The sequence below is a fragment of the Panthera onca genome, chromosome C2 (genome assembly GCF_046562875.1).
Source record: "Panthera onca isolate mPanOnc1 chromosome C2, mPanOnc1 haplotype 2, whole genome shotgun sequence".
NCBI classification, from domain to species: Eukaryota; Metazoa; Chordata; class Mammalia; order Carnivora; family Felidae; genus Panthera; species Panthera onca.
Genome location: NC_138347.1, coordinates 58,357,029 through 58,382,637, shown reverse-complemented (window position 1 = coordinate 58,382,637; position 25,609 = coordinate 58,357,029). Strand labels below are relative to the sequence as shown.

Genomic DNA, 25,609 nt, shown 5'->3' with positions numbered 1-25,609 from the left:
CCCGAGAAATGCTATCAAAGTCTTAATGCCCAAATTGTCTTCTGGAGTCAGGAATCGCAAGGAAGAGGGAGCAATGCACGTCTACAGGTGGAGGGACTTTCACCCGACGAGGCTCACACTTCTTGGGTCCCCACACAATTTTTCCTAATTACAAAAGTGAATAGTACTAACCTGTACTGTCTCATTTCTAAAATGGTATCTGCACCTTACCATCTTAAGATTAGTGAACATATACATTTATTTTATAAAATGCTATAATTCCTTAAATACACTCCAGTAAGATTATATTTAATCTTAGAAACATTAGGTATCTGGTCTGCTCAAGAGTACACAAGCGAGACTATGGGGCCTGCAGCCTTGGTTTTTATATGACCCTGGAGAGCACCAGTTCTTACCAAGAATGTTGTGAAATTTTCAAAATAGGGAAAAGCAACTCATTTTCATCTTTTCATTTTTGATGGCATATTGGAAGAGAATCACCCCGCTTCTGGAAGCACAAAGAATACATTTATGCTGAGGATATTTTTGTCCTTTTGCACAGAGTTTCAGAGTTACCTGGAACTAAGTACATAAACTTAACTTTGATATGTCTGAGAACTAGGGGCAAAACCCTCAGCCACAAAATAAGGAAAGCCAGAATGAATGTTGTGAATGGGTATCAAAAACATTCATTTACTCTTTTCAAAAACACGTATACAGGGGCGCCTGAGTGGCTCTGTCGGTTAAGCATCCAACTTCGGCTCAGGTCATGATCTGGCGGTTCATGAGTTCAAGCCCCACGTCGGGCTCTGTGCTGACAGTGCAGAGCCCGCTTGGGATCTTCTGTCTCCCTCTCTCTCTGCCCCTCCCCCACTTGCACTCTCTCTCCCTCCCTCTCAAAAGTAAATAAACATTTAAAAAACCCCACATACACAATGCTTCCCATACTCTAATCATCTTGCTAGGAGGTGGATATATAGCAGAGAGTAAGATTGATGTGGTCTCAGCCTTGTACAACCCACAATTCTTCAGTTGTAAAGTGTTTTCAGAGAACCTATTAGAATTAAATATCTTCCAAACAGTACAGAATTGCTTTCCCAGACATTTCACCTATTCAGATAATAACACCATGGGAATATTAGTATCTTCCTTGAAAGAAAGCCACCCTTGTCTTCAGGAAGGGAGAGCATGTAGAAAGTCAGAAACCTTATTCTGTGGTGCTTCAGAGACCTGCATCACATTACAATGTGTCTGAGAAATGAAGAGCAAGCGTGGCCCTACTGAGTTCTATACGGCGACAATGCTATTTATCAAGGCACCCCAGATGACTGCCATCAGCCAGAAAGAAAATGTTGGATTGCTACAATGCAGTGTGAGGGAATCCATTGGTTCTCCATGATATCGCACAGATGCTTTTGGCCATGTAACCAAAGGAAAACTCTTAACAGCAGCAGGGTTTACTACAGAGTTTTTTATTTTCCCCCTTTTCTTTTTAAAATGTCTTTTCCCTGGACTGTAAGATGCACTAGATGCCATCACTACCTCCACATTACTGGGAGGGAGGCAGGTAGCAAACGAGATGAATAAAAGAATATCCTGTCAGGGCGCCTGGGTGGCTCAGTCGGTTAAGCATCTGACTTCGGTTCAGGTCATGATCTCATGGTTCGTGAGTTCAAGCCTCACGTTGGGCTCTGTGCTGACAGCTCAGAGCCTGGAACCTGCTTAAGATTCTGTCTCTCTCTCTCTCTCTGCTCTCCTCCACTTGCTCTCTCTCAAAAATAAACATTAAAAAAAATTTAAGAATAGCCTGTCTACTGTACAATTATTTCTCTAGCCTCTAGAATATCCTGTTTGTCAAAGAATCAGCATCCTAGCCCTCGAGAGGTATCTTATCCATTAATGTCCTCTACATAGAAAACAGCTCAGAACTGAGGAGTTTAAACAACCACAGATCAGCCCAAAAGGATGTCACAAGATTGGCAAACTGAAATACACTCACTTCATGCACACAGAGCCTTCTCAAGACCTCACTTGCACCTAGTAACTCATAGTTTGGAATATTTTTAAACAAGCCTTGATATCTGGTTTCTAAAATCATTAAAAAAAAGAAAGAAAAGGTTGGCATAATGACAAAGGCAAGAATTGGCAGTTGAGAGCAAGAAAGAAGGAATAAAAATTATAAAAAAAACTAAGCATCTCAAATAGCACAGCAGTTGAAGGCCATTTAATATAGACTCAAAGTGGATTATTATACTTCATAATAGGCCCTTGGAGGTTCATAATTAGGGTTCAATCTTTAATACTCAACACAACTACCTTGAGCTTTCACATAAAGATTGAGCAAGTAAAAAAAAAAAAAATCCAGATGAAACACTGGTATGAAACAACTTAGCTAAAAAGTACTACAGATATTATGCTCAGTGAACCAGCCTTACTCTGCTTGGTTTCCTCACTGATGAGTTAACTCAATCTTTGGCATCTATTCATTTTACATTTGTGTGAGAGTTCTGTTTCTTTTTTGAAAATTAGGCTTTGTCATCTTGGAGGTGCCTGTGAAATGCTCAAGTACACTCATCCTACGGAGTCCATTAAATTGCATTGCTCACAACATAAATCTGACGGGCTGGAAGCCCAGACGGAGCTTCTCTGGGCTCCTGGGGTAAATCCCAAATGGCAGGAGAACTTTACCTTCACCGACTTGCTATTTTCCTGCAGTTTTTGCTTTTCTGGCTGTGCTTTGTTTTTGTATCTGATTCTTGGCCAAGTTTGACCGGGGTTTTGGTTTGCACACAACCAGTGGTTATCTCCACTGGTGGCAGCAAGGCCTGGGGATCTGGTTTTCAGTTTGGCCACTTGGGATGCTCAGGTAGGACTGAAATCTAGCCTTGCTCAGTGACAGATGACTGAGCATTTGTGTTTGTTGTTGTTTTCATTTGTTGGTTGTTTCCCTATCTGTGAGTTCACATCAGGACAATACTTTGTGCCCAGTGGAAAAGCAAGCAGTCTCTTGAGATCTGGAACAGTGAAATTTTATGTTCCAGTGTTTACTTCTGACCTGTAGCCAAAGCTATGGAACTAAACTTTAAGTTCTTTCTCTGTGTCTCTGTACCTGGGGGGGGGGGGGGGGGGGGGCGGGGGATCACTGGGTACATGTGAATCATCTTCCGACCTTCTGAGAGTAATAATAAATTAAAATGAAGGACCTCTGTCCTGATTGGTTTACAGGGACTAATTAGCATTTAGATAAAACTAACATTTTCAAAATTCGAAGAAAATAAAATGAAATTCTAAAAATTTAAACATGTTTATGGTTAAGAGAAAGAACTTTCGCATCAAAAAATGCTGATTTCAGGGGCGCCTGGGTGGCTCAGTCGGTTAAGCGGCCGACTTCGGCTCAGGTCATGATCTCGAGGTCCGTGAGTTCGAGCCCCGCGTCGGGCTCTGTGCTGACAGCTCAGAGCCTGGAGCCTGTTTCAGATTCTGTGTCTCCCTCTCTCTGACCCTCCCCCGTTCATGCTCTGTCTCTCCCTGTCTCAAAAATAAATAAAACGTTAAAAAAATTTTTTTTTTAAAAAATGCTGATTTCAGAAGCAAGAAAACAAGTTTACGTGATCAAAACAAATTCTCACACAAGTCAAAGTGATTTGACAATCTGGTTTAAAAAACAGCTGTATGTCTTTTCCTTGTTTTATCAGTGTATAGTATAACACACACATAATTTCATATTTAAAATAAGTTTGGATTTGTTTTCTTCTAGAGATTAGTTTAGCTAAATTTTTAAATTTTTAAATTTTATTTTAATGTTTATTTACTTTTGAGGGAGAGAAAGACAGAGTGAGCAAGGGAAGGGCAGAGAGAGAGGGAGACACAGAATCCCAAGCATGCTCCAGGCTCTGAGGTGACAACACAGAGCTTGATGTGGGGCTCGAACTCACGGAGTGTGAGATCATGAACTGAGCCGAAGCTGGACGCTTAACTGACTGAGTCACTCAGGTGCCCCTAGTTTAGCTGAAATTTTTAAAATGTCTTATAGTATTAGTTTACTGAAAAGATAAGCTAAGGTTATGTTTAAGATTAAGAAAAATATAGAAGTTGTATTCAACTAAACTGAATGATCATTGTGGCACACCTTTTATTTATTTTTTATTTTTTTTTCAACGTTTTTTATTTATTTTTGGGACAGAGAGAGACAGAGCATGAACGGGGGAGGGGCAGAGAGAGAGGGAGACACAGAATCGGAAACAGGCTCCAGGCTCTGAGCTGTCAGCACAGAGCCCGACGCGGGGCTCGAACTCACAGACCGCGAGATCGTGACCTGGCTGAAGTCGGACGCTTAACCGACTGCGCCACCCAGGCGCCCCGTGGCACACCTTTTTATGTCAATAGTAATTATGTTCTGTGATGTGTCAGCTTAAACATAATTTCCAATATCTGTAAGTTATGTACTATGGTCTTAAAGTATCTGGTTGTTCCAGAATTGAAAGAAGACCATGGAGAACAAAAGTTGCTAAAAATTTTTTAAATTGTAGGTTTGCCCGAAGGGAGCTTTATTTGACTTGGTTGATAATACTTGTAAATAGTAAGTCTATAAAAATGTAATTAAAATGGTCAAATTTTGGCAAAGCTTGCACAACTGTGATGGGTTTACTCATAAAGTAATTGTTTAAAAAATGTATTGCATGACAAATGCCCTATTAACATAAAACTAAAACGCAGTTATCTATATTGGAATGACAGACTGATCTTGGAGAAATCAGCCCATGCTTATGAAAGGTAACAAAAGGTTATTTTTCTATGTGATCTGCCCAGAGAACAGAGATTCAGTATCTCACAAGAGTAACTTTTTTGTGTTTTGTGCTGAGAGATATCCCTGAATATTTAAATGCCAAAAAATTCCTCATTTCCTAATTATTTAAGATTTACTCTTTATCACAGAGTAATCTATTGTTGCTTTATTAGGTAGGCAAATTGCAAATATTGTTCTTAGGCATCCACAATCCTTTATTAGTCACATAACGAAATCACCTCTGATTAATATTTAATTTTGTCTTCCCAAAATCAGACCCTAAATTCAGGGGGGAAAAAAACCAAACAAGTTTTCCAAGATATCTTTTATATATGAACTATCCCTAAGTTTTCCCAGAGGACCCCTGGCGAGCGCAAGATTTGTTCCTTGACCTATGAAAAGAAGAATGTTGGAAATAATTAGGTTTGCTATGCCCTTTATTGATGAATAGCTCAACACCATCAAAAATGGCATAGAAAGATTTGTCAAATCAAGTGAGGAGCTCATCCTTCCCTAGGCTAATGTGGTACAGGTGAAATATTATAATATATATTAAGTCCAGAGATGGCGCCCTTTACAGAAAGGTCTTGGATATATGCCAATGTCCTCATCCTCTGTAATATGTTCTTACCCTCAGGGGAAATGCTGATTAAATAAGTCCAATGTCCTATGCCCCGATAGAGGATTTTAACTCTCCTTGCTTATACCACTCATTAACTTCACCACAGATTAACCATAGCTACCTACTCTTATCCTTACCGAGTGGTCTCTACTTTCCTCTCATGTTTGCCTAGACACTTGGCTGTAAGTTATAGACTGTATCATGCCTTCAACAAAGAAAGAGTCTCAGAGCCTTGGGGATAGGACTTTACCAGATACTCTTTCTTCACTCTTGAGATTTCAGAGAACAGACTTGTGGGTAGAGGTTTCTGAGCTGACACTGCACAGACAAGCATGAGACAGCACTAGGCTGCTAACTCAGATTTTCAGGACTTCTTTTAGTCCATAAATAGATGACTTTGTGAAATCAAACTAATGACTCAAGATGCAGAGGAGTAAGAATTAATTACATAGAACTCATTGAACTGATACTAGAAATCCAATCGCCATATGCATTGTGGAAAACCATTGGCATTACGTGTGATGTCCTATTGTCTGATGGGGAAAACCCTGTAGCATCCACCTTCATCTATCTCTAATCCTCAATTTAGTTGACTTTGATTTTGCAAACTAAACGGAACATTGTTTTCAATGGTAGTTTTTTCTCCTTGGTGCTTCAGAATTCCCGAAGAACTGTATTTTCTAAGTCACTTTATTTTTTAATTGCAATAACATTACTTGCAGAGGCTCAATGAGAATCTATCTTCTCTTTTACTGGGATGTAATCAGACAACTAGAGAGAAAGCAGCAGAGGCCAAACCCAGAGCGTCATAAAAATAAGCCTCAACTCATGGAGTATGACAAAGCCCATTATTGAGGCACTGGCTTTACAGGCAGTAAGGAAGGTTACTTCCTGGACTTCCAGGAACTTTAGCAGATTTGGGAACACTAGAGGAAACAGAAATTCACCAACACTTAAAAGTGCTAAAAATGAAACGCACTGGAGGTGATGTTTGTTTGTTTGTTTTTGAGAGAGAGAGCACGCAGAGAAAGGGTCCGAGGGAGAGGGCGAGAGAGTATCTTCAGCAGACTCCATGCCCAGCATGGAGCCCAATCTCACAACCGTGTAATCATGACCTAATCAAAATCAAGCATTGGATGCCTCACCAACAGAGCCACCCAGGCGCCCCTGGAGGTGGTTTTTGAGGTTGGTTTCCTGCCCTTGGAACAGAAGAGTGACTAAGATCATCTCAGGAAGATCGCTGGGGTGAGGGAAGACACTGAAATGCTCTCCTAGATTCCTTAATAAGTCATCAGATAGAAGCTAATTTTCTGACTTCATTAATAATAGTTCAGGGATGAAAGGTAAAGCGTAGGGAATATAGTCAATGGTATTAAAAAGTTGTATGGTGACAGATGGCAGTTACAGTTGTGGTGTCCATAGCGTAACGTATAGATTTGCAAAATCACTATGCTGTATCTCTGAAACTAGTGTAACATTATGTGTGAATTATACCACATTAAAAAAAGCAAGAGTTGTTCAGCACAACATTGAGCCAGGTTTGCTATCCATTACATAAGAAGGTCTTTTAGGTGCTAATTAAAACTTTTTCTGAATTTATGTCAAAGAATCAAGCCCAAATACAATGCCTTTTTGTGACCATGAAGAATCGCTGGAGATTATTTATGACCACAAAGGGAACCGTCGTATTGGAGTGCCATCTCACAGACCCACCCAAGGAACTTAGAATTCTGTAAAGGTACTCACATTTGTTTTCATTCCCAATTACTGATCAGGATATCTGTGAGGATAGATATTAACCTACCAAAAACTACAAGCGATGCAAACGATTCTTTTTCTAAAATTCCAAATGAATCTTGTTCCGTATGGATGGAAATGGCTTCTGTCCACTACAATCCAAACGTTACAATTTTGTTGTCCTGTAGGACATTATCGAGTTTGGTCTGTGGTTCAGAAATCCTATTCCAGCATACTTTCTTTCAGCAACTAAAGCTTGATACTCTGACACTTTTGTAAACTCAGCTTTATCGTCCTGCTGCATCCCTCATTAAGGAACAACTCATCATTAATGAGTTAAAATAATCTCTGACCCTGTTCATCCTGAAAAACAAATAAACAAAAAGGTCTATGCTTAAAAGAAAAAAATAATAAGAATGCAGTTAGCTTGTCCTCATTCATTAACGGGACTCTCAAGGGATGTTTTCTCTTTTCTCTGTATTTTCAGTATTTTCCACAATAAGCATAAATCCACCTTAAGTAGAAAAAGACAACTCAAAAAATGTTTCCGTATGTGTAGTTGGGGGTCACTGTATGTACTAGGAGGCACTGCTGAAGGGAGGATGGGGGTGGTGTGTGTATGTGTCCAGGACAGAAAAAAGGTTGAGCAACACTTAGCCAACCTTTCGACCTTCCAGACAACATGCTATTCAGAAAAATGTATTGCCTAATTCCCAGTGAGTCATGATTTCACTGCTTACTTCTATCAGACCATGCACATGGGAATTTGATGACATCAAGGATATAAGTCAGGGTTTACTCACAGTGTTCATGTTTGTAAGACTTAGAAGAAATTCAGTAAAAGGCACAACTACCTTGTTACATTGATCAAGAATCTACGCTTGAGAGGACTCTGCCGAGCAACTTAATTCAATACTAGGGACAGGGAGGCCTTCAAATACCCACACGTGGCCACTAAGAGTGACCGAGAGAAGGAAGGACAGCAGAATTCTAGAAAGGCACAGCCGTGGCTGCTGCACTTGGACATCCTCCAGGCCCACACATATCCTTGGAGCGTGTCTCCAAGAAGCCGCTCAAGAGAACAGTGAGGTCAAGCCAGATGAAGGAGATTACCAGTCGCTCCATTTCCTGCTCCCTGAGTCTCTCCTCCCTCTGCCGCCGGTGATAATCCATCAGGTCTTCGCGGCCTGAAATGGAGCTGATGCTGCTTTTCCTTTCCCGAAGGACAGGCTGGGGGGTTCCTGAGGCCTGTCTGAGGCTGTCCAGATCCGCATCATCAAACTCGACAGATCCACAAGAGAAGTTCCTCCTGGTGGCGAAGACTCTGTCCGGCTCTCCAGGAGGAAACAGATGACCAGGGCCGGGCCCCTGATAGGAAGCCCTGTCAAGGTCATCGGAGGTACAGGAGGAGGTGGAGGCCAGAAGCATCTTCCGAGCCACTCGAGGACTGGCAGGGACGCTGAGGGTGGAACTTACATAAGGGTTGCCCTCAGAAGCCGAGGGTTTATAGGGTAAAGCCCCTGAGCTCAAAGAAGAGAAATTCAGGTAATTGTCATTGTCTACGATGCTGTGAGGTAGATCCTTTTCCCCCAGTTTCGCTCGTTTGGAATTGCCCAGGGAGTTTCTGGGAGGCAAAGTGAGGGGTGTCAGCTGGTTGTCTGTGGCCCTGTGTAACCTGGGGAGAGAGCGGCTGTAGGCCCCCATGTGACTCAGGCTGCTGCCCGAATACTTCCTAGTTCTTAAACCCATGCTTTCAGATGCCGGCTCCTTGTGTCGGGTCAACTTGGGCTGAAGTGTCAGGTTGTCCTGGCTGCTCATTTTCCTGGCTTGCTTTGGGCTTGAAGGCATGCTTGCCGCCCCCGATCTGCTGATGGGAGAGAAGCCGGTGTCACTCAGGGGACTTCCATTCCACATGGCCAGGAGTGAACCGGACGCCTTTCGGCCTTCTAGCCCCCCGAGAAAGTAGACATTGTCATGGGATTTATTCCTTGAGCTATATTTGGAATAGGGAGGCTTCTCTGTGAGCCTCAAGGACCTTTCACTGTCCCTGCCGGTATAATGATCAAAGTCCGCTCTCCCAAGTGGATACCCGCTCAGGGACGGGGAGGTGCTGAGTAGAGGGGTAGGTGGTTTCAGGGAAAGGCTTTTGTCAGTTGCATCACAGGAGAACTGCTTGCTTCCTTGGATTTTGGCCAGGGAGGGGCTACTCCTGACACTCGTTCCCAGAGGGGAAGGGCTTCTCTTAGTAGGCACAGGCTGTGAGAGGGTTAAATAAGAGCCAGAATAGTCTCCATTGGCTTTAAATCTCAGACTGGAAGAGTATTTCTTGGGGCTCAGGCTCTCCATCACGTTTTGGGAATCGTCTTCCAGGGAATTTGTCACAAAGCCTGCCTCTAAGCTACCATTTTGTAAATCAAGCTGCTTTTGCACGTGGCTATGCTCTGCCATGATCTTGCTGGAATCTGTCAAGGAAAAAGAAAAAAAAGTTTTACTTAACAAAGAAGACTGAAAAAGACCAAGTATTTGTCAGCCTACATCTGAACAAAAACAGCCTTACAGTCTGGCCTGATGTAATTAACAAACACAAACTCTGGTTTAGTAATAAACCTAGGTTTATTACTAAAATGAAGAAGCATAATGAACATTGATCTGGGATGATTTTTGTGCAAAAGAAAAATAACTCAAGAGGCCATCAATGACATTCGAGAACAAATCTTTAACAAAGTACAGGTGCAGGATTAGGCTGGTCCATAAAAAAGACAATTTCCCACTAGTGTTCCAGTCCTTAGTGGACCACCTGCTTCCTGAGTACCAGGCAAACACCCAAACTGGTGACGCAATGGACCCTCCTTTGGATGTCTCTGCTAGAATCATTAACTGTTCAGAAGTCAAGTCCTGCAGAGACAAAATTCACATTCTGGCACACAAAGAAAGTTTCAGCTAGACACTGATCAGTAATATGAGGGTCAAAAGATGACTCTTGGGCACCTAGGTGTCTCAGTGGGTTGAGCGTCCAACTGTTGATTTTGGCTCAGGTCATAATCCCAAGGTTGTGGGATCGAGCCCCACATCGGGCTTCGTGCCGGGCATGGAGCCTGCTTAAGATTGATTCCCTCCCCACCCCCTCTCTCTCTTCCTCTGCCCCTCTCCCCTGCTTGTGCTCTCTCTCTAAAATAAATAAAATGAAAAAAAAAAAAAAAGACAGCAGATGACTCTTTAAAAGGGGCTATGAGAGTTACCTTCTGAAAAAAGATGTCATAATGCTCCTGCACCCATCAGAAAAAGGCAGGTAATTAAGGAAACAGAGGTAAGAGTGCTCCTGAAACTACTGCCATATTAGGGTCAGGAGGCAGTATTTAAAACGTGAAAATGGGAGTATTCTTTCAAGCTCTTGGTACCCTAATGAATCATGCTCATCCTTGATCTCACACTCTCTCCTCTTGTGGAAATGCTTTTCTCTGTCCTTGGCGCTTATCTGAACACCCCCATTCTTCAAGGCTCAGATTAGGATTCTATATTCCATGCTTATCATTTTTCAAAAAACCTATGTACCCATAAGAGTATTTTGGACTCTAGTGTGAGTAACAACTTAAGAAAGTAAAGTTTTAGTGTATGAAAATAAATACAAATGATCACTGCAAATAGAAGGCTGGCGTTTGTAACTGATAAAGATATGTATTTTTTAGATTACCGCCAAAGCAAAAATACCATTTACACATCCTCATTGAATTCACGCACTTCTGACACTGTCCAACGTGTCAGGCTTCTCACACACTAGTTATTACATCCCTCGTCTCTATGTGAACAGTGTTGCTTATGGTTAGTAATCAATTTTAATAATGTGCTTGTTTCTGTACCCAGGCCACAAGTTTAAAAAAGAGGGGTATTTCTAGTGTTCCTATCTCATTTCCAACCTCTCTTGATTCACACCGACCCGTTGGTGAGATACTCAATGAACACAAGTTTTCAGTTTCAGTTACAGACTTCCCCCTGCCTCCTAGCCAGAGATTGAGGATTTTGCCTTGGTTGCTCAGCTGTGCGAACTTCCCAGAAAGATCCAGGCAGTATAGTAGGGAACTGCTTCTTATCCAGACCGGGGGCCAAGAAACAGTCTAGGTGCTTTTATCCTATTGATGAGCTAGGTACACAACATCTTGAAAGTTCAGCTTCCCCAACAAGCTCTGCCTTGGGTTCCCTTTCCTCCAACCCGAATCCCACCCTGATGGATTAAAAGCAGGATTATCTTTAAAAATTTTTTTAATGTTTTAACTTATTTTTGAGAGAGAGAGAGAGGCAGAAAGAGCAAGGGAGGGGCAGAGAGAGGGAGACACAGAATCCAAAGCAGGCTCCAGGCTCTGAGCTGTCAGCAAAGAGCCTGACCCGGGGCTCGAACCCAAAACGCAAGATCACGACCTGAGCTGAAGTCAGATACTCAACCAACTGAGCTACCTAGGCGCCCCAAAAGCATGATTATCTTTTGAAGTAGACCTCAAAACAAAATAAAACAAAACCGAGAGTCTCCTTTAAAACTGCCTCCCGGTTGGAATGTGGTGATGCCATCTGGCTTTGCTCAGGTCTTTCATTCTTCAGGGACAGCACCATCTCTGCCCCCAGGACAAATGTCCCTCTGAGCAACTGTCGGTGACCACCAGCTATGACCTTGAAAGCCACACGAGTCCAGTTTGGGACATACGTCACTCTGCCCCCTTGGAGGACTGAAACCAAGATGACCTGCAGTCATGATCCTCTCTGTTCTCAACCTACTTCATCTCCGGCTGGTTTGCCATGCTGAAAAATCCAGCAAACCTTGGCCAATTCTCTCAGGTTAAATAGTTTTGAATGGAAGAAACAAGGAAATAAGTGGGTCCTGAGGACACTGCGGTGTTAATATATTATGGTGGGTGGGGGGAAATACCCTAAATGCCTAACAACAGGGAGAAAGTTAAATAAGCTACCATACTTCATATGAGTGAATATTACACAACCATTCAAAGTAATTATTTTGAGGTACTTTTTAAATTTTATTTATTTATTTTGAGAGACAAACAGAGAGAGAAAGGATGGGAGAGGGGCAGAGAGAGGCAGAGGGAGAGAGAGAATCCCAAGCAGGCTCCGTGCTGTCAGCACAGACCCCAACTTGGAGCTCAAACCCACGAAGCATAAGATCATGACCTGAGCCAAAATCAAGAGTTGGATGCTCAACTGACTGAGCCACCCAGGTGGCCCTGAAGTGTAATTTGTAGCATAAAAAGTACATTCATACAATATTCAGTAAATTTTAAAAGCCATATATAAATGAACTCAGTGTTCTCATAGGTACGCCCACCCATACACACAGATTACAGACAAATGCTCGGGCCAAAATTCTGGGAGTCATCATTGATATCCCCAATCAGTGTCTTCTCCATCAATTCTATCCCTGGCCTATCATGTCCTTCCTCCTTTTGTCCATCAATAAATCTCATCAACATTGTCCCTAAAACAGCAGTCTCAATCTAATCATTTCTTACCATTTCCACTGCCACCCCCCATTATGAGCCAGTATCTTCTCTTGCTTTGTCTATATGCCAAGAACAACAAGAACAACAGAATGGAAGAGATCATGCCAAAAAGTTAGTAGTGGTTTTATCTGGGTAGTGGTATTACCAGTGATATCATTATTATTATTATTATTATTATTATTATTATTATTATTATAGAGAGAGAGGGAATGCATGAGCAGGGGAGAGGGGCAGAGGGAGAGACAGAGAGGATCTCAAGAAGGCTCCATGCTGAGAGTGGCTCAATCCCACAACCCACGATCAATCAAGAGTCGAAATCAAGAGTTGGGCCATTCAACTGACTGAGTCACCCAGGCATACCTACCAGTGATTTTTAATTCACTCTCATACTAGTTTGTACTTTCCACATTTCATACAACCTGAGTTGTTTTGACAATTAAGGAGGAAAAAAATACTTAGTGTAAAATACTAGAGTATATATAATCTGTGGTAATACTGCTCTTTTTTAAATTTGCATGTATTTTACTTTATTTTATTTCAGATCTTTGAGGTGCAATTGACAGATAAAATTGTAAGATATTTAAAAGGCGCACTGTGGTGATGTGATGTACATATATGTTGTGAAAGCATTCACCATCTGGTTAGTTAACACACCCACCACCTCACACGTATGTGTGTGTGAGCATTCAAGTTGTAAATGACTTGGTAAAAGGGTGCAAACTTTCGGCCTTAAGTTGGATGTCTGGGGATGTAATGCAAAACATGGTGACTATATTACAGTTGAAAACATTATTATGTAATTGAAATTTGCAAAATAGAACTTAAAACGTTGTCAGAAATACTTCATGTTTAAATTGATTAGGTCCTCATTCTTCCTAAATTCTTGTCGAGCTGTTGAGTGAGATCGTAACTCTTGTAAAAAAAAAGGTTCTGTTCTAAATGACTCAGGCAAAATGTTAATTGTGCAAATTTACCCATTTCGTACTCTCTTCATCTGAACAACACAACAGTTTTCCTGATATGAGTACAGTGAACAGAGTGGTTACCGAAAAAGTCCCACAAGTTTGCTGAACACAGCTGGGACAATAATATTAGTATCCTCATCTTCTAAAAACTGTAGTTGACAGGATACATACTTGAAGTGGTTCTGCTTACTGTACAGAAAGAAATTAAAATCCCAACAGAAAGCTTTAGGTACTTCATTCCTTAGGTGGCTCTTAAGTGCCCATCGTGTGTCAGATATTGATTCGGTCCTGTTCTCCTCCTGTCAGAAACAAAGCAGTATTGCTCTTCTACACCCCGTAACATTGGGATACGGCTATGTCTCTGGCTTTGATCAAGGAACTAGGAGAGAAAGTGAGACGTCAGTTCCAAGCTGAAACATTAAGAGCTGGGGCATGATTCACTCTTTCCATCCCTCTGCTGAGACGGCTAGCATCCATCCAAGTCTGTACCCCTCAGTGAGGACACCATGGAACAGGACCCCTGCCAACCCAAGATGGTCTTAAGCCACTGAGATTTGGGAGTTGCTTGCTACCAGGAAGGTGTTAATCTTCCTTAAGTTCTTACCATAAACTAGGCTCTCAAGCTGAGTACTGGGAAGTATGTGGTCAGACACCACTTCCTGCCTTACACGGCTTATAGTCCAAGGGGAGAGACACTCATATGAACAAATGATTGCTCTTAAGACACATGCCTTAATAAAGAACTGATTGACACACTGGTAAAGGAGCGTGGAGGGGATTAACTCAGTAAGAGTGGCAGACTGTGGAAATTATGGTGGAAAGAAATGACAAAAAAACTCATGTCTCATTGAAGGAAAGGGAATCTGGTAAGGACTACCCAAAGGTAGCATAAGGCCACTTCTGCACTTAAGATTCTGTGATTTAAAAAAAAAATTATGTTTTTATTTATTTTTTGAGAGAGAGAGAGAGAGAGAGAGAGAGAGAACGAGTAGGGGAGGGGCAGAGAGAAAGACACACAGAATCTTGAAACAGGCTCCAGGCTCTGAGCTGTCAGCACAGAGCCCCATGCAGGGCTTGAACTTGTGAACTGTGAGATCATGACCTGAACTAAAGTCGGACGCTTAACCGACTGAGCCACCCAGATGCCCCTAAAATTCTGTGATTTTAAGGGTATAAGCAAAATCTCAAGCCCATTAGAGATTAGACCACTGGTACATGCAGCAAATGCCCTGTCTCTGACAGAATTAATAACAAAAATCATGTAAGGAAAAAGAGCTATTTTGGATGGCATGGTCCTTTTTGAAAATTTCTAGCATGTACCTCTTCTGGGATGAACTCTATTTAATAACCATGCATTTCTCTCTCATAGTGATCTAAATTCTTTCTCATCTCTACCACCATGTAAGATATGCCCTCAAGGGTCCAAGCCATTTGCCTACCCTAGAAGTAGGTTAAACTGGAAAGCAATCCTCCAACCATTTAGGATATTTTAGACAAGGCTACAAAAGGAAATCTCTAAGTGAGATGTTAGAATAGACAAGAAAAGAATGAAAGTCAGTGGGGTGACTTTGGTTTAAAGATAATGTATACAAAATAGGAAACAGAGCTAAGTTAGAAGAGGAATTCCCACAATGTGCGGAGACAGCAATCTGGAAAGCAAGCCAGGGCACATGTGATTAAACAGAAGTCAAAAATTAAACAGTGAGCCCAAATGCTGCATTTTAAACATTTACTCTGTTAACAGCACAGAGCCGAAGGGCTTAACACTTAATATCAAAATGGATCCTTAAAAGTTTAATTTTTTAAAAGAGTATAGTTTTTCTGTTTTCTCCTAATAAAATTAGTCAGGCCAGTATGTATAAAACAAATAAATTCTATTTTGGTATGAATAAAAGTTTATTTTTTGACTCAGCCATATAAGATAATGATGTGATTTTACTTATTTGCTTTTTAAATTTTTTTTTAATGTTTACTTATTTTTGAGAGAGAGAGACACAGAGTGTGAGTGGGGGAGGGGCAGAGAGAGAGGGAGACACAGAATCCAAAGCAGGCTCCAGGCTCTGAGCTGTCAGCACAGAACCTGATGTGGGGCTCAAACCCACAAACCGCAAGATCATGACCTGAGCTGAAGTCGGACGCTTAACTGACTGAGCCACCCAGGCGCCCCTGATGTCATTTTAGACTATAAAATATATTACTCTATTTGAGCCTATTTGCAGCTGCAAATGCTACTTAATCACCCAAATGAAATATTCACAAATTCTTTTCCCTCTTTATCTGGGCAAATAAAACTGTAGAATATGAAACTACCACAGGTTTCTTCCTAACCTGCAGGGTTGCAAACTTGATACCCTTCTCCTCCTCACACACGCTTTTTTAAAAATCAAGAAGTGTAATTACTGAAACAGTTTGGTTGACCAAACAAAATGCAACACCAAAGTACTGCAAAGCAGCGCTTGCTGAAGGAAGATCAGCTTTACAGACTCCAGGGAAGAGACAAGCAGGACATTTGCAAATAAGAAGCCACAACTGAGAAACATGCAACATTTCTCCCCCATACATGCTTGTAGGGGAAAGTTAAACATGATTTGGATGTACGCACGTTCCAGAGAATATCTGAAAGGATATTTGTGTTTGACACCCCAGTTTTTCTGTTCAACCTCACTAGCTCTATTAAGGATATGTGAAAGGCTGTGCATATAAAAATACATCATCAAACACAAATATGGAACTTACTCGTTTTCCCAAAGCTTCGTCCACGTGCCAGAGTTGAGTGATATGTATACTTGTCTCAGTTTGGTTATCTCTTAATGCCGCCAGCCCACTCAACTCAAAAGGTAAAGGATAAGCCGGTGCCCTTCCTGACCCCAGGCATGACAATATGGCTGTGATACCCTTCCCCTTCCCTACTTCCAGAGTATGCTTTTCATTGCAGGTGAGATCACGTTAGTGTGGGCCTAGAGATGGGGAAAGCACAGGGGAATGGAAACCCGTAGAGCCAATATGCGCTTTGAAGGAGGGGGAGCCAGGAGGGGGGGGGGCAGGAAGGTGGAGAACACACTGGAAGAGTTTGGGTTTGATGAATTCCCTGGCGATGAGGGGAAGGAGCGGTGGGACATGGGAACACTGCAGACGGATGCATCAGAGACTGCTGCCGAGGTCGGGACGAGGAAGGACTAGGAAGCACCACGAGAGAGGTGTGCCAAAGCGGTGAGCAAGAGAGAGGGCAGCAGAGGAGAGAGATCTGTGTTAACATGTGTAAGAGGGGAGGCAGGCGAGGAGGACCCTGTTTCCAGCCTGGCTTCTGCGTGTTTATTTTGGGTTTCTTGTACATTTTATGTCAACAAAAAAGAAGTCTCAGGGAAATTATAAAAATCACTGCATTGTTGTTGTAGAAGCAAAAGAGTCCCGAGGGCTTTCACAAGTACATACATTACACGCGGATCCACAGAATGGGCGTGGAGAAGGGAGAAGGCATCTGGTGCCCATCTGAGAGAAAAGACAACACCGGGAAGTCTAAACAGGAAAGAAGTTAATGTGTGTTGAAATGTTTCGGTTTACTTTCCAATCCATAAATTTAATCCCCCCTCCCCCCCAGAGCTCTGGTTATTTTATCACCTGAAATGTACTTCAGCTCATCATCAATTAGAAAATGCCAGAAGACATGAAGAGATCTCTGGATGACACCACAGAAACTCACAGTATGTTTTCCCTAGAGAAGAAAATGACTTGCAAAACTAATCTCAAGGATCATGTTGGTTAAGTGTCTTGGTAGCTCCTTTTCTCTCTGACACATGGCTCTGGTATCTGTTTTAAAACAGAATTCTCCAGCGCCATTTACACTCAATACAGTGAGCTGATCTCATTCAAACTGTGTCGCCTACAGTGAATTGACAGCATTGAGATTGCCAGAGCTACAGGATCTTGGTGTCAAGAGGTTGAAAACACACCCGGCGATCAAAGAGTTAAAAAAAAAAAAAAAAGCAAATCAAAGCAAAGCGTGTGTTGTGTTTCTTGCACCCTGCTGCATTGGCTTGTGTTAAGGGAGCGGGACTTACAGTCCGGTCCATATAAATGCAGTTATTCAGAAACCCAAAAGATTTTGCAGGAGTCCCGCTGTATATGACACATTACTTGTCATTTGACGTTGCCATGCACAGACACTTCGTAGGGTCACCCAGAACAGTGGGGATTAATCAGAGCAGACCTGCCCGAGCAGAGCAGGTGAACTGCAGAGTGGCTGGGAAAAGGTGAGGATGAGGATGTAGATTACAGAAGCAAATTCAGAAAAAAGAATACCCCCTAAAATCGGGAGGGTACATGTTAAAATTTCCACTTAATAAAAAAGTTTGAGTCTCTACTGTGTCCTACTCGGGCCCTCCAAGCAGAGGCGCTGGCTCTGGGAACATATGTTGTCGCAGACAGTGGCCGACACTGGTTTCAAAGCTCTCCCAGACCACTGGTGGTCCACAGGCTGGTCTCTTTCAGTGCTAATGTTTACAATATGGTGATGTTATAAATAAAGCACGTGCTGATGACATGTAATTGAATTCAGACACCAGCTTGGAGCAGTCCCTCAGAAGTAGTGCCATTCTTTACATGAATTCTGGGGAGGAGGGGTATTCCTGTGGCAGCAGATGGGGCCTGAGGGGGAGCTTTTTTTTTTTTTTCCCTGAGGGGAACTTTTAGAGGACGAAAAGGGAAACCTGGGGAATTCATTTCAGCCCCAAACTGGAAGCTTAAGAATGGAGAACAATGGATACAAAACCTCCCTCTTTTTCCACTAATCCCAACAAGAAAACATGATGAAGGGGGGGGGGGGGCTAATTAGAAGCTTCAGGAAGAACCATTTCCTTCTCTAGCAATATTCTCATTTCAGAACTCCCAAAGCAGCCATTTCCCCTATCCTCTGTTAATCCAAACATCATCGTCACTTAAATCTTCAATCCTCTCAGCTCTCCCTTCCGCAAACATACCCTCCTTTTGCACAAATATTTCCTTCCATCACTAAATCCTCCTCGTCCTTGTCCATCTTGTGCAAAGAAGCCTCACCTCTCTGCTTAGCCCCACACCCACTGGCAAACACCTCCTGCTGGCAAATATCCCCAGATCCTGTCTCCTTCGTAGACGCCTCCCATACACTTTCTGCAAGCATCCCCAAGTCATGGTCTCAACCTATCCTCATCTCCCACTCACTCATCCCACTTCTTAAACTTTGTTCAACTCTTCTTCCTCACTCAAGATTTTATATCCTAGCACAGAGAAGAAAAACACTTCTGTAGGGGGGCATAGTACCCTTCTTGTTCTTTTTGTAAGTAAACATAGGAGCAAATGAATTCCCACTCTTCCCTTGCTCCATGTTTGTCATTTAAAGATCTTCCTAGGGGCACTGGGGTGGCTCAGTTGATTTAGCATCCAACTCCTGATTTCAGCTCAGGTCATGATCTTGCAGTTCCTGAGTTCAGTGAGATGGAGCCCGGCGTCGGGCTCTGTGCTGACAGCTCAGAGCCTGCTTGGGATTCTGTCTCCCTCTCTGCCCCTCTCCCCTCCTCTCAAAAGAAATAAATAAACTTAATATTTAAAGATCTTCCTCTTTGAACAAAATAATTATTATCCACTAGACACATGTTAGATAGGTTGATAATCTCCAAGGAGGTTATTTTCATCTCTCAGAAAGATCCCAAACAAAAAAAGCAGTTCCACAGGAATACATGTATTTTAATGGCAGAATAAGGAGGCTGTTTTGTCCTTGCAGACTGAACCTATTCACAGGCGGTTGTAAATCTTACTGTGTGCAGACACGCACACACACCCTCACAGACACGCAGAGACAGACGCATGCTGCCCACATGCCCAGGGCAGCCTAAAACGCATGAAGGCTTTTCGTGACTGCCAGAACAGGCTCTCCAGAACCCAAGCAACTTGTGGCATCCTCAGAATTGGCCAGGTGTCAGGGTGGCCCACAGCCAGGCTGGGAAGAAAGGTGAGGACCACTGGAATGGCTGACAGGTCTCAAAGGACACTGATCACACAGTTTCTCTCTAGGTTTGCTTTTGTTTTTGCGTTTGAAGTTTTATTCTATTATATTCTGAAATCACCTAAACAAAGAGGTCAGGGAAACCATTAAAGAAAGAACAAAAGCATGAAATGGGGCTGCAGGGAGGAAAGAGCACAGCCAGCAATGGTGAGCCACCAGGGGATAATAAGAACATTTAACGCAGATGGAAGACGTGAGGACAGAAAGTTAAAAAGAGTTCCAGTTTCTTCCTATCACAATAAAGGAGTCGAACCTCACGCTCCCATTCCCTTCTGTCATCTCTTGCTGTCCTGAAGTCTAAGCTCTGTCCAAAAGAGAACTCCAGATGGTATCCAAAGTTTCCTAAAAGTAATCACCATCAACAGCAATAACCATACTTCAAATGGGGATCTTTATCTCCTATGATCAGAGGCTACTTTTAAATAAGTCTAGAGTGTTTATAGGAATAAAAATCTTAGAGGACTCTTTTTTAATGTTTATTTTATTTATTTTGAGAGAGAGAGAGTGAGAAAGCAGGGGAGGGGCAGAGGGAGAATCCCAAGCAGGCTCCACACTGTCAGGGTAGAGTCCAACTCAGGGCTCGAACTCACTAACCATGAGATCATGACCTGAGCCGAAATCGAGAATTGGACACTTAAACAACTGAGCCACCCAAGGCGTCCCTAAAAATCTTTGAGGACTCTTAGTGAAGAGGGTAAAACATCAATTATGGGCCTTAAAAAAATTTTGTGCTAGTTCCTTGAATAAGACTTGTTTGTATGAACTTTAAAATATTCTTTAGACTCCCCAAGGAATTTGGCAATAGATTTCCTGTGATAGCTCTCTCCAGCCAGTGAGGAAGGCGAGAGGGAGGAGGCAAAGCAGAAACAATCTCAAAACACCTATGGGCCATTCATATTCCCTTCCCACCAACAAAATTCCTGACTTTTACCTAAATCCCCAAGATGCAACTTTTATCAGTTAGACTCACATGTATGTTTACACCATTATTAAGGGAGCTTTAGCAATATTTAAAAAGAGAGACAATAATAATCCAAGAAGCATGTGTATATATATAATATATATACTACATACATTTATAATAAATTAAGTAGAACACGGTAACATGCTAGGAAAGGTCTCAAAGCACGCTGTCTCCAATTATATAAAATAAGAGACACGAAGGAATATACTAAACGGCACCACAGAGATGCTATCACTTACATCTAGAATATGAGAAAGGCTACAGAAAAAAAAAACACAACAAACCAATGTCTTCAACCAGCATATGGCAAGGGGAAAAAAGGAACAAGACAGAGAGGGAACTGTACTAGATTAAAAGAGACTCAGGAGAGTTTCTGAACATTGACAATAACACAGATGATATTAAGTACTGCTATTTTTTTCAGGTGTCCTGATGATATAGTTACATTAAAAAAAAAAAATCCCTATCTTTTCTGGGGCACCTGGGTGGCTCAGTTGGTTAAGCTTCTGACTCTTGATTTCGGCTCAGGTCCTGATCTCAGGATTTGTGAGTTCAAATCCCTCATCAGGCTCTGCTGGGACAGCGAGGAGCCTGCTAGGGATTCTCTCTCTCTGCCCCTCCCCCGCCCTTGCCCTCTCAAAATAAACTTAAAAAAAAAAAATCCTAATCTCTTAGAGTTATATTTTAAGAGTTACATATTTTAGAGTTATATATTTATTTATGAATGAAATAGTACAGTGTTTACAATTTGGTTTATAACAATCCATATTTTGGGGGAAGAAGTAAGGTTTGCACATGAAACAAAGATTAGCATTACATATGAAAGATACATGAGATTTCACTGTATTATTCTGTTAACTTTTGGGTATGTTTAAAGTTTCTCATAATACAATAGTTAAAAAGTGAGATGTATACATTTTGCAAATCAATATGAATAAAAATACATGAACATATACTGACTTAAAAATTATAGTGGCTCACTTACAAAACGTGATAGGGTCAAATCGGTGGCTCCTAGCTTATTTTTTTTTAAGTATGAAATGTTAACCCTCTATCATAGTGAATTAAGCTCCTAAAACCTGAGTCTTTTAAGTATGTGGGAGAAGTTTGAAAGAAAAAATGCACTGTTCAGATTGCAAGTGTCAGGCCATTTGTTATATTCGGAATGCTTGCACGATAATGCTAGGTGCAGTAACTAAATTTCACCACTATGTGTGCCCAAAGAAAAACCATCTCTTCAGACAGTTAAAATGTAAAAGTATTCACAAAAACTGCCAACCTTGCTATATAATGAGGAATGTGAACCTCAAAAAACTTAAATACTCACACTTTATAGATCTATGCTAAGAGAGACTGACATGCTTTGTAGATTCTTAAATTAGGTGACTTCCTCTTTGAAAGTGAGAGCGTTAAAGGAAACTATAGACCCATATTTTTAGGGTTCTTTATAGAATCCTAAAGCAGTTTCCGGTCAACATGAAGATTCCTGAAATTTTCCCAAATAAACCCAATGTTTCCAGATGTTTCTTACTTCTGATCATGGGAATAATTCATCCTTGGGTTGAGGTGACTCTGACTATAGACCTTGGAAGAATCCTCCTATTATGTGATCACTACAGTGAAGATGAAACCAGAGAGGTAGGGGGGAGTCACAAAATAGCTAAACCGGAGGTCATGACTGTGTGTACACCCTCCTTCAGGTCCACTTCCTGAAGCAGAGGGGTACTCCAGTATCCAATTTCCAACAAGAACAATATTGACCCTAGGATCACAAGGGAATAAAGATGCTCTCTCTTGGCCCTGAAACCACCCCTAGGGACTTGAATTGGAAGCTGAGAGTCTATGGGACCAAACTCTGATCTTTCCACCACCCTGTCCCCCCATTCCAGTGTCCGATCAAAATACACTCTCTTAAGAGTCATTTTGTAATCTTCCAAAGTAACACTCGCCAAAACCCAAAACACTACATTTCCCATTCTCTTACCCAAAACTTACGAACTGGGAATAGTTGGAGCATGTAGGCTCAGGAGAGATGGAACACAAGGGGACCACATCTTCCATAGTTGTGTTTTTCCCTTCAACCCAAAAATTGAGCCGATGGATTTTAAAAATACCATAAAGTAAACAAAACAGTAATGATACCATGCCTTCATTACTTAATGGTTGATTACAGGGAATGGGTATTACAAGACATTTAATTTTCCCCTCTCCTGATGCCTACCTTTGGACCATACGTTGCTCAAAAGGATAAGAGAAAGGACTTGAACCAGAGATCTATAATCAACTAACTAAATTAAATTTAATCAATGCAGTTGTTTATAGCTCTGGCCAAAAGACCTAATAAAGGAAATGGTTTCCTCAGGGTGTTATTCTTATTGTAATGGCCAAAATAGTAGAAAGAACACTGGACAGACTGCCAGGAACATGAGTCAGGAGACCCATCCTAGTCCTGGTTCTGCCAAAATCACCAACAGAAGTTAAAGCGGGAGCAAGTCACTCCTGTCTTCACCTTGTGTTAGCTGAGGTTTCCCATATTTAAAATGGTAAGGGTGAACTGGGTGTTCTTTCTGCTCCAACTTTCTGGAGCAACAGATAGATACTGGTTAAATAACACAGGAGTGCCAGTTATACAATGCAGGACATGGAAATGACCAAAGGACAGAAACATGTTTTAGTGATAAGGTAGCAGCTACCTAATTGGGAAAAGCTTGCACCGGTGCCGTTGCTCATGACATTCCAAGGGCGTAGTAAATTGTTTCAGCATAACAGAGTGGGACAAAGGCCTGGTCAGAGTTACATTAATGCAATATAATACGGGTATTTGATTCAGTGTGATGTATAAGAAATATGTGCTCTGCATTCCCATGGCTTGCAATTTCCTTAATAAATCTTAAGCTGTTTTCGAAAACCTACTTCTGCAATGACGTAAGCAGTGTGGCAGCCAGACATCACTTCCCAGTCTCCTCTGAGTATCTCTTGGCTATGAAGCACTATTCACACTGGGTCTGAACTGGCCAAAAGAATGCAGGAGCAGCCTTTCCTCTGCTTTTTACCTGCCCTTGTTTTAGCAGTACACTGGTCAAGAAACACACCTAGGAAAAATCTTGTAACCTTTAGCTTTTTGCCATTCCATATGTTAATTCCACAAGCATACTACCATCTGGAAAAGTCACACACAATGTGTAAACCAAATATTCTAAGCTGATCAACACTAATTTCTGCTGAACTCCAGATTTAGCAGCAAGTCTCAGAAAAGGCTGACCCTGCTTGAGGTAACGATATTAAATATTGGCATGCACAAACTTTTCCTTCCCCTTCATTTGCAAAGTAAGAAAAAAGCAGCAGTTTGTGTAATAAATCAACTTTCACACTCTAAAGAAAAAAAAATAGCTCTTGTAAAAAACTCTCCAAAACGTTTCCATGTAACTTTGCTTGCTATTCTAGGTCTTACTTATCTGTTTCTTTGTACAGCAAGCTTCTCCAAACACTGGCTTTCCCACCAACACCTCAATAAAATGAGTTTTAAACCTGGGTTTCTATTATTGACCACTAGCTGCTATAGATAAAATCTTGCCTTTAAAGCACATAAAGCACAAAGCTTCTTTTCAACATGTAAGAAACATCCCTAAATATCACGAAAACAACTGAAATTAACGCCTAGAGGATTCAAATCCTGTGCGACAAAGACAAGTTCTTGCCTAACTGTTTATCTTGAAGGGATGTGACACCCTGAGCTACCATTTTTGGTCTTATTCATTTTCAAAAGACAAGAGTCACATTACTCAGATGCCAATAAATATTTCCAGCCAGCAGTTATTTAAAAAACAAAACAAGGCCAACGCCTGTCTTCTCTCCCATCATCTGAAACAAAAGTAACAACAATAACTACAAGGAAGGTGATCATGGGAAGGCTGCCCCCTTCTTTATTGTAGTACCTGCAGGGCGCAGACCCCTTAAAAAAGTCACCACTTTCAAATCATTTCTAAATATACTACCACATACTTGGCTTTGAGGTGCACCCATTGGCTAGTCATCAAGATGATAAGAACTTACCTCAGCACAGTTCAGAGTTCTGACCTCTCCCAAGAAAGGCATACTAAAACAGTCTCCTCTAACGCCAGAACCTCCCAGACTTGGATTGATTATAACTACCCTGGCAGCAACACTTAGCACACAGACCTAGAATTCCTAATCACAGGCTTAATGGCTACTCGTAGAAATGTAAATGTACGAGTACATGTTTGTAACTGATTGGGCACAAATTTTTTGATATTTCAAAACTCACGGAGATAACCCCTTTCTATAAACAGAGCCATTCACAAACGCCATGCTTTTTTAAACTCTCCCAGAAAATTAACAATAGCTTTACACTATTGTCATATTCTTCCCCATCAGGGAAACAGATGGAATGGTAGAGACTGGGGTATAAGAAAGTAACAGTGGCATAGGAGTTAGATTTGACTTGCAGGCCCCGCACTATCCAGTCAAGTGAGTGCATTGGAGGCAAAGGAGTCAGATTAGAGGATTCCTTTTATTCTCAGGATTACTTTGTCTTACTTGCCCAAAGGATAGCTAAACTTGAATGGTCTTCAGATTCCTAACCCAAGTTCTTTGCAATCCTACTTATTGTAGACAGCCATTTCATCAGCTTATGAATTGCCCCCACAACTGCTCATTTCCTTATATGCCAGGTGGCTTTCCAAACCTCATACTCAGGAGGCCTCTCTCATTTCCCTCCTCTCCATTCATGTACTCTACTCTTAAGCCATGAGGCAGGGAGGGATGGAAAATCTCAAATGTTTCTATTTTGTACCTGGATTCAAAAGCAGCATCTGCTAGCCTTGTGGAACCATCTGTTGCCCACTCTGCCATGGGAAGGGTAGTGTAGGCATCAGACGTAGAGTGTCACAGATCACACAATGGAATTATCTCCTTCTTAGGGCTGACACACCCAGGCATATGCTCCACAGTCACCATGGCTAATGTTACTCTTCCCCAAGGGGTTTATTTATTTCCTC

General features: G+C 41.7%; 1 protein-coding gene across 17 annotated transcripts in view; it reads right to left on the bottom strand.

The window, feature by feature from the left end:
* PHLDB2 (pleckstrin homology like domain family B member 2) overlaps positions 1-25,609 on the bottom strand; it is a 229,042-nt gene that overhangs the window by 81,766 nt on the left and 121,667 nt on the right. For 4 of the 17 annotated variants that reach the window (XM_060640043.3, XM_060640051.3, XM_060640050.3 and 1 more), the window contains one exon: positions 8,238-9,586. In XM_060640043.3, the coding sequence (XP_060496026.2) occupies positions 8,238-9,586 (1,349 nt within the window). Of the gene's footprint in view, positions 1-8,237; positions 9,587-13,761; positions 13,867-25,609 lie in introns of those variants that run through there. The other 13 variants (XM_060640042.3, XM_060640045.3, XM_060640044.3 and 10 more) reach the window with 8 other exon arrangements.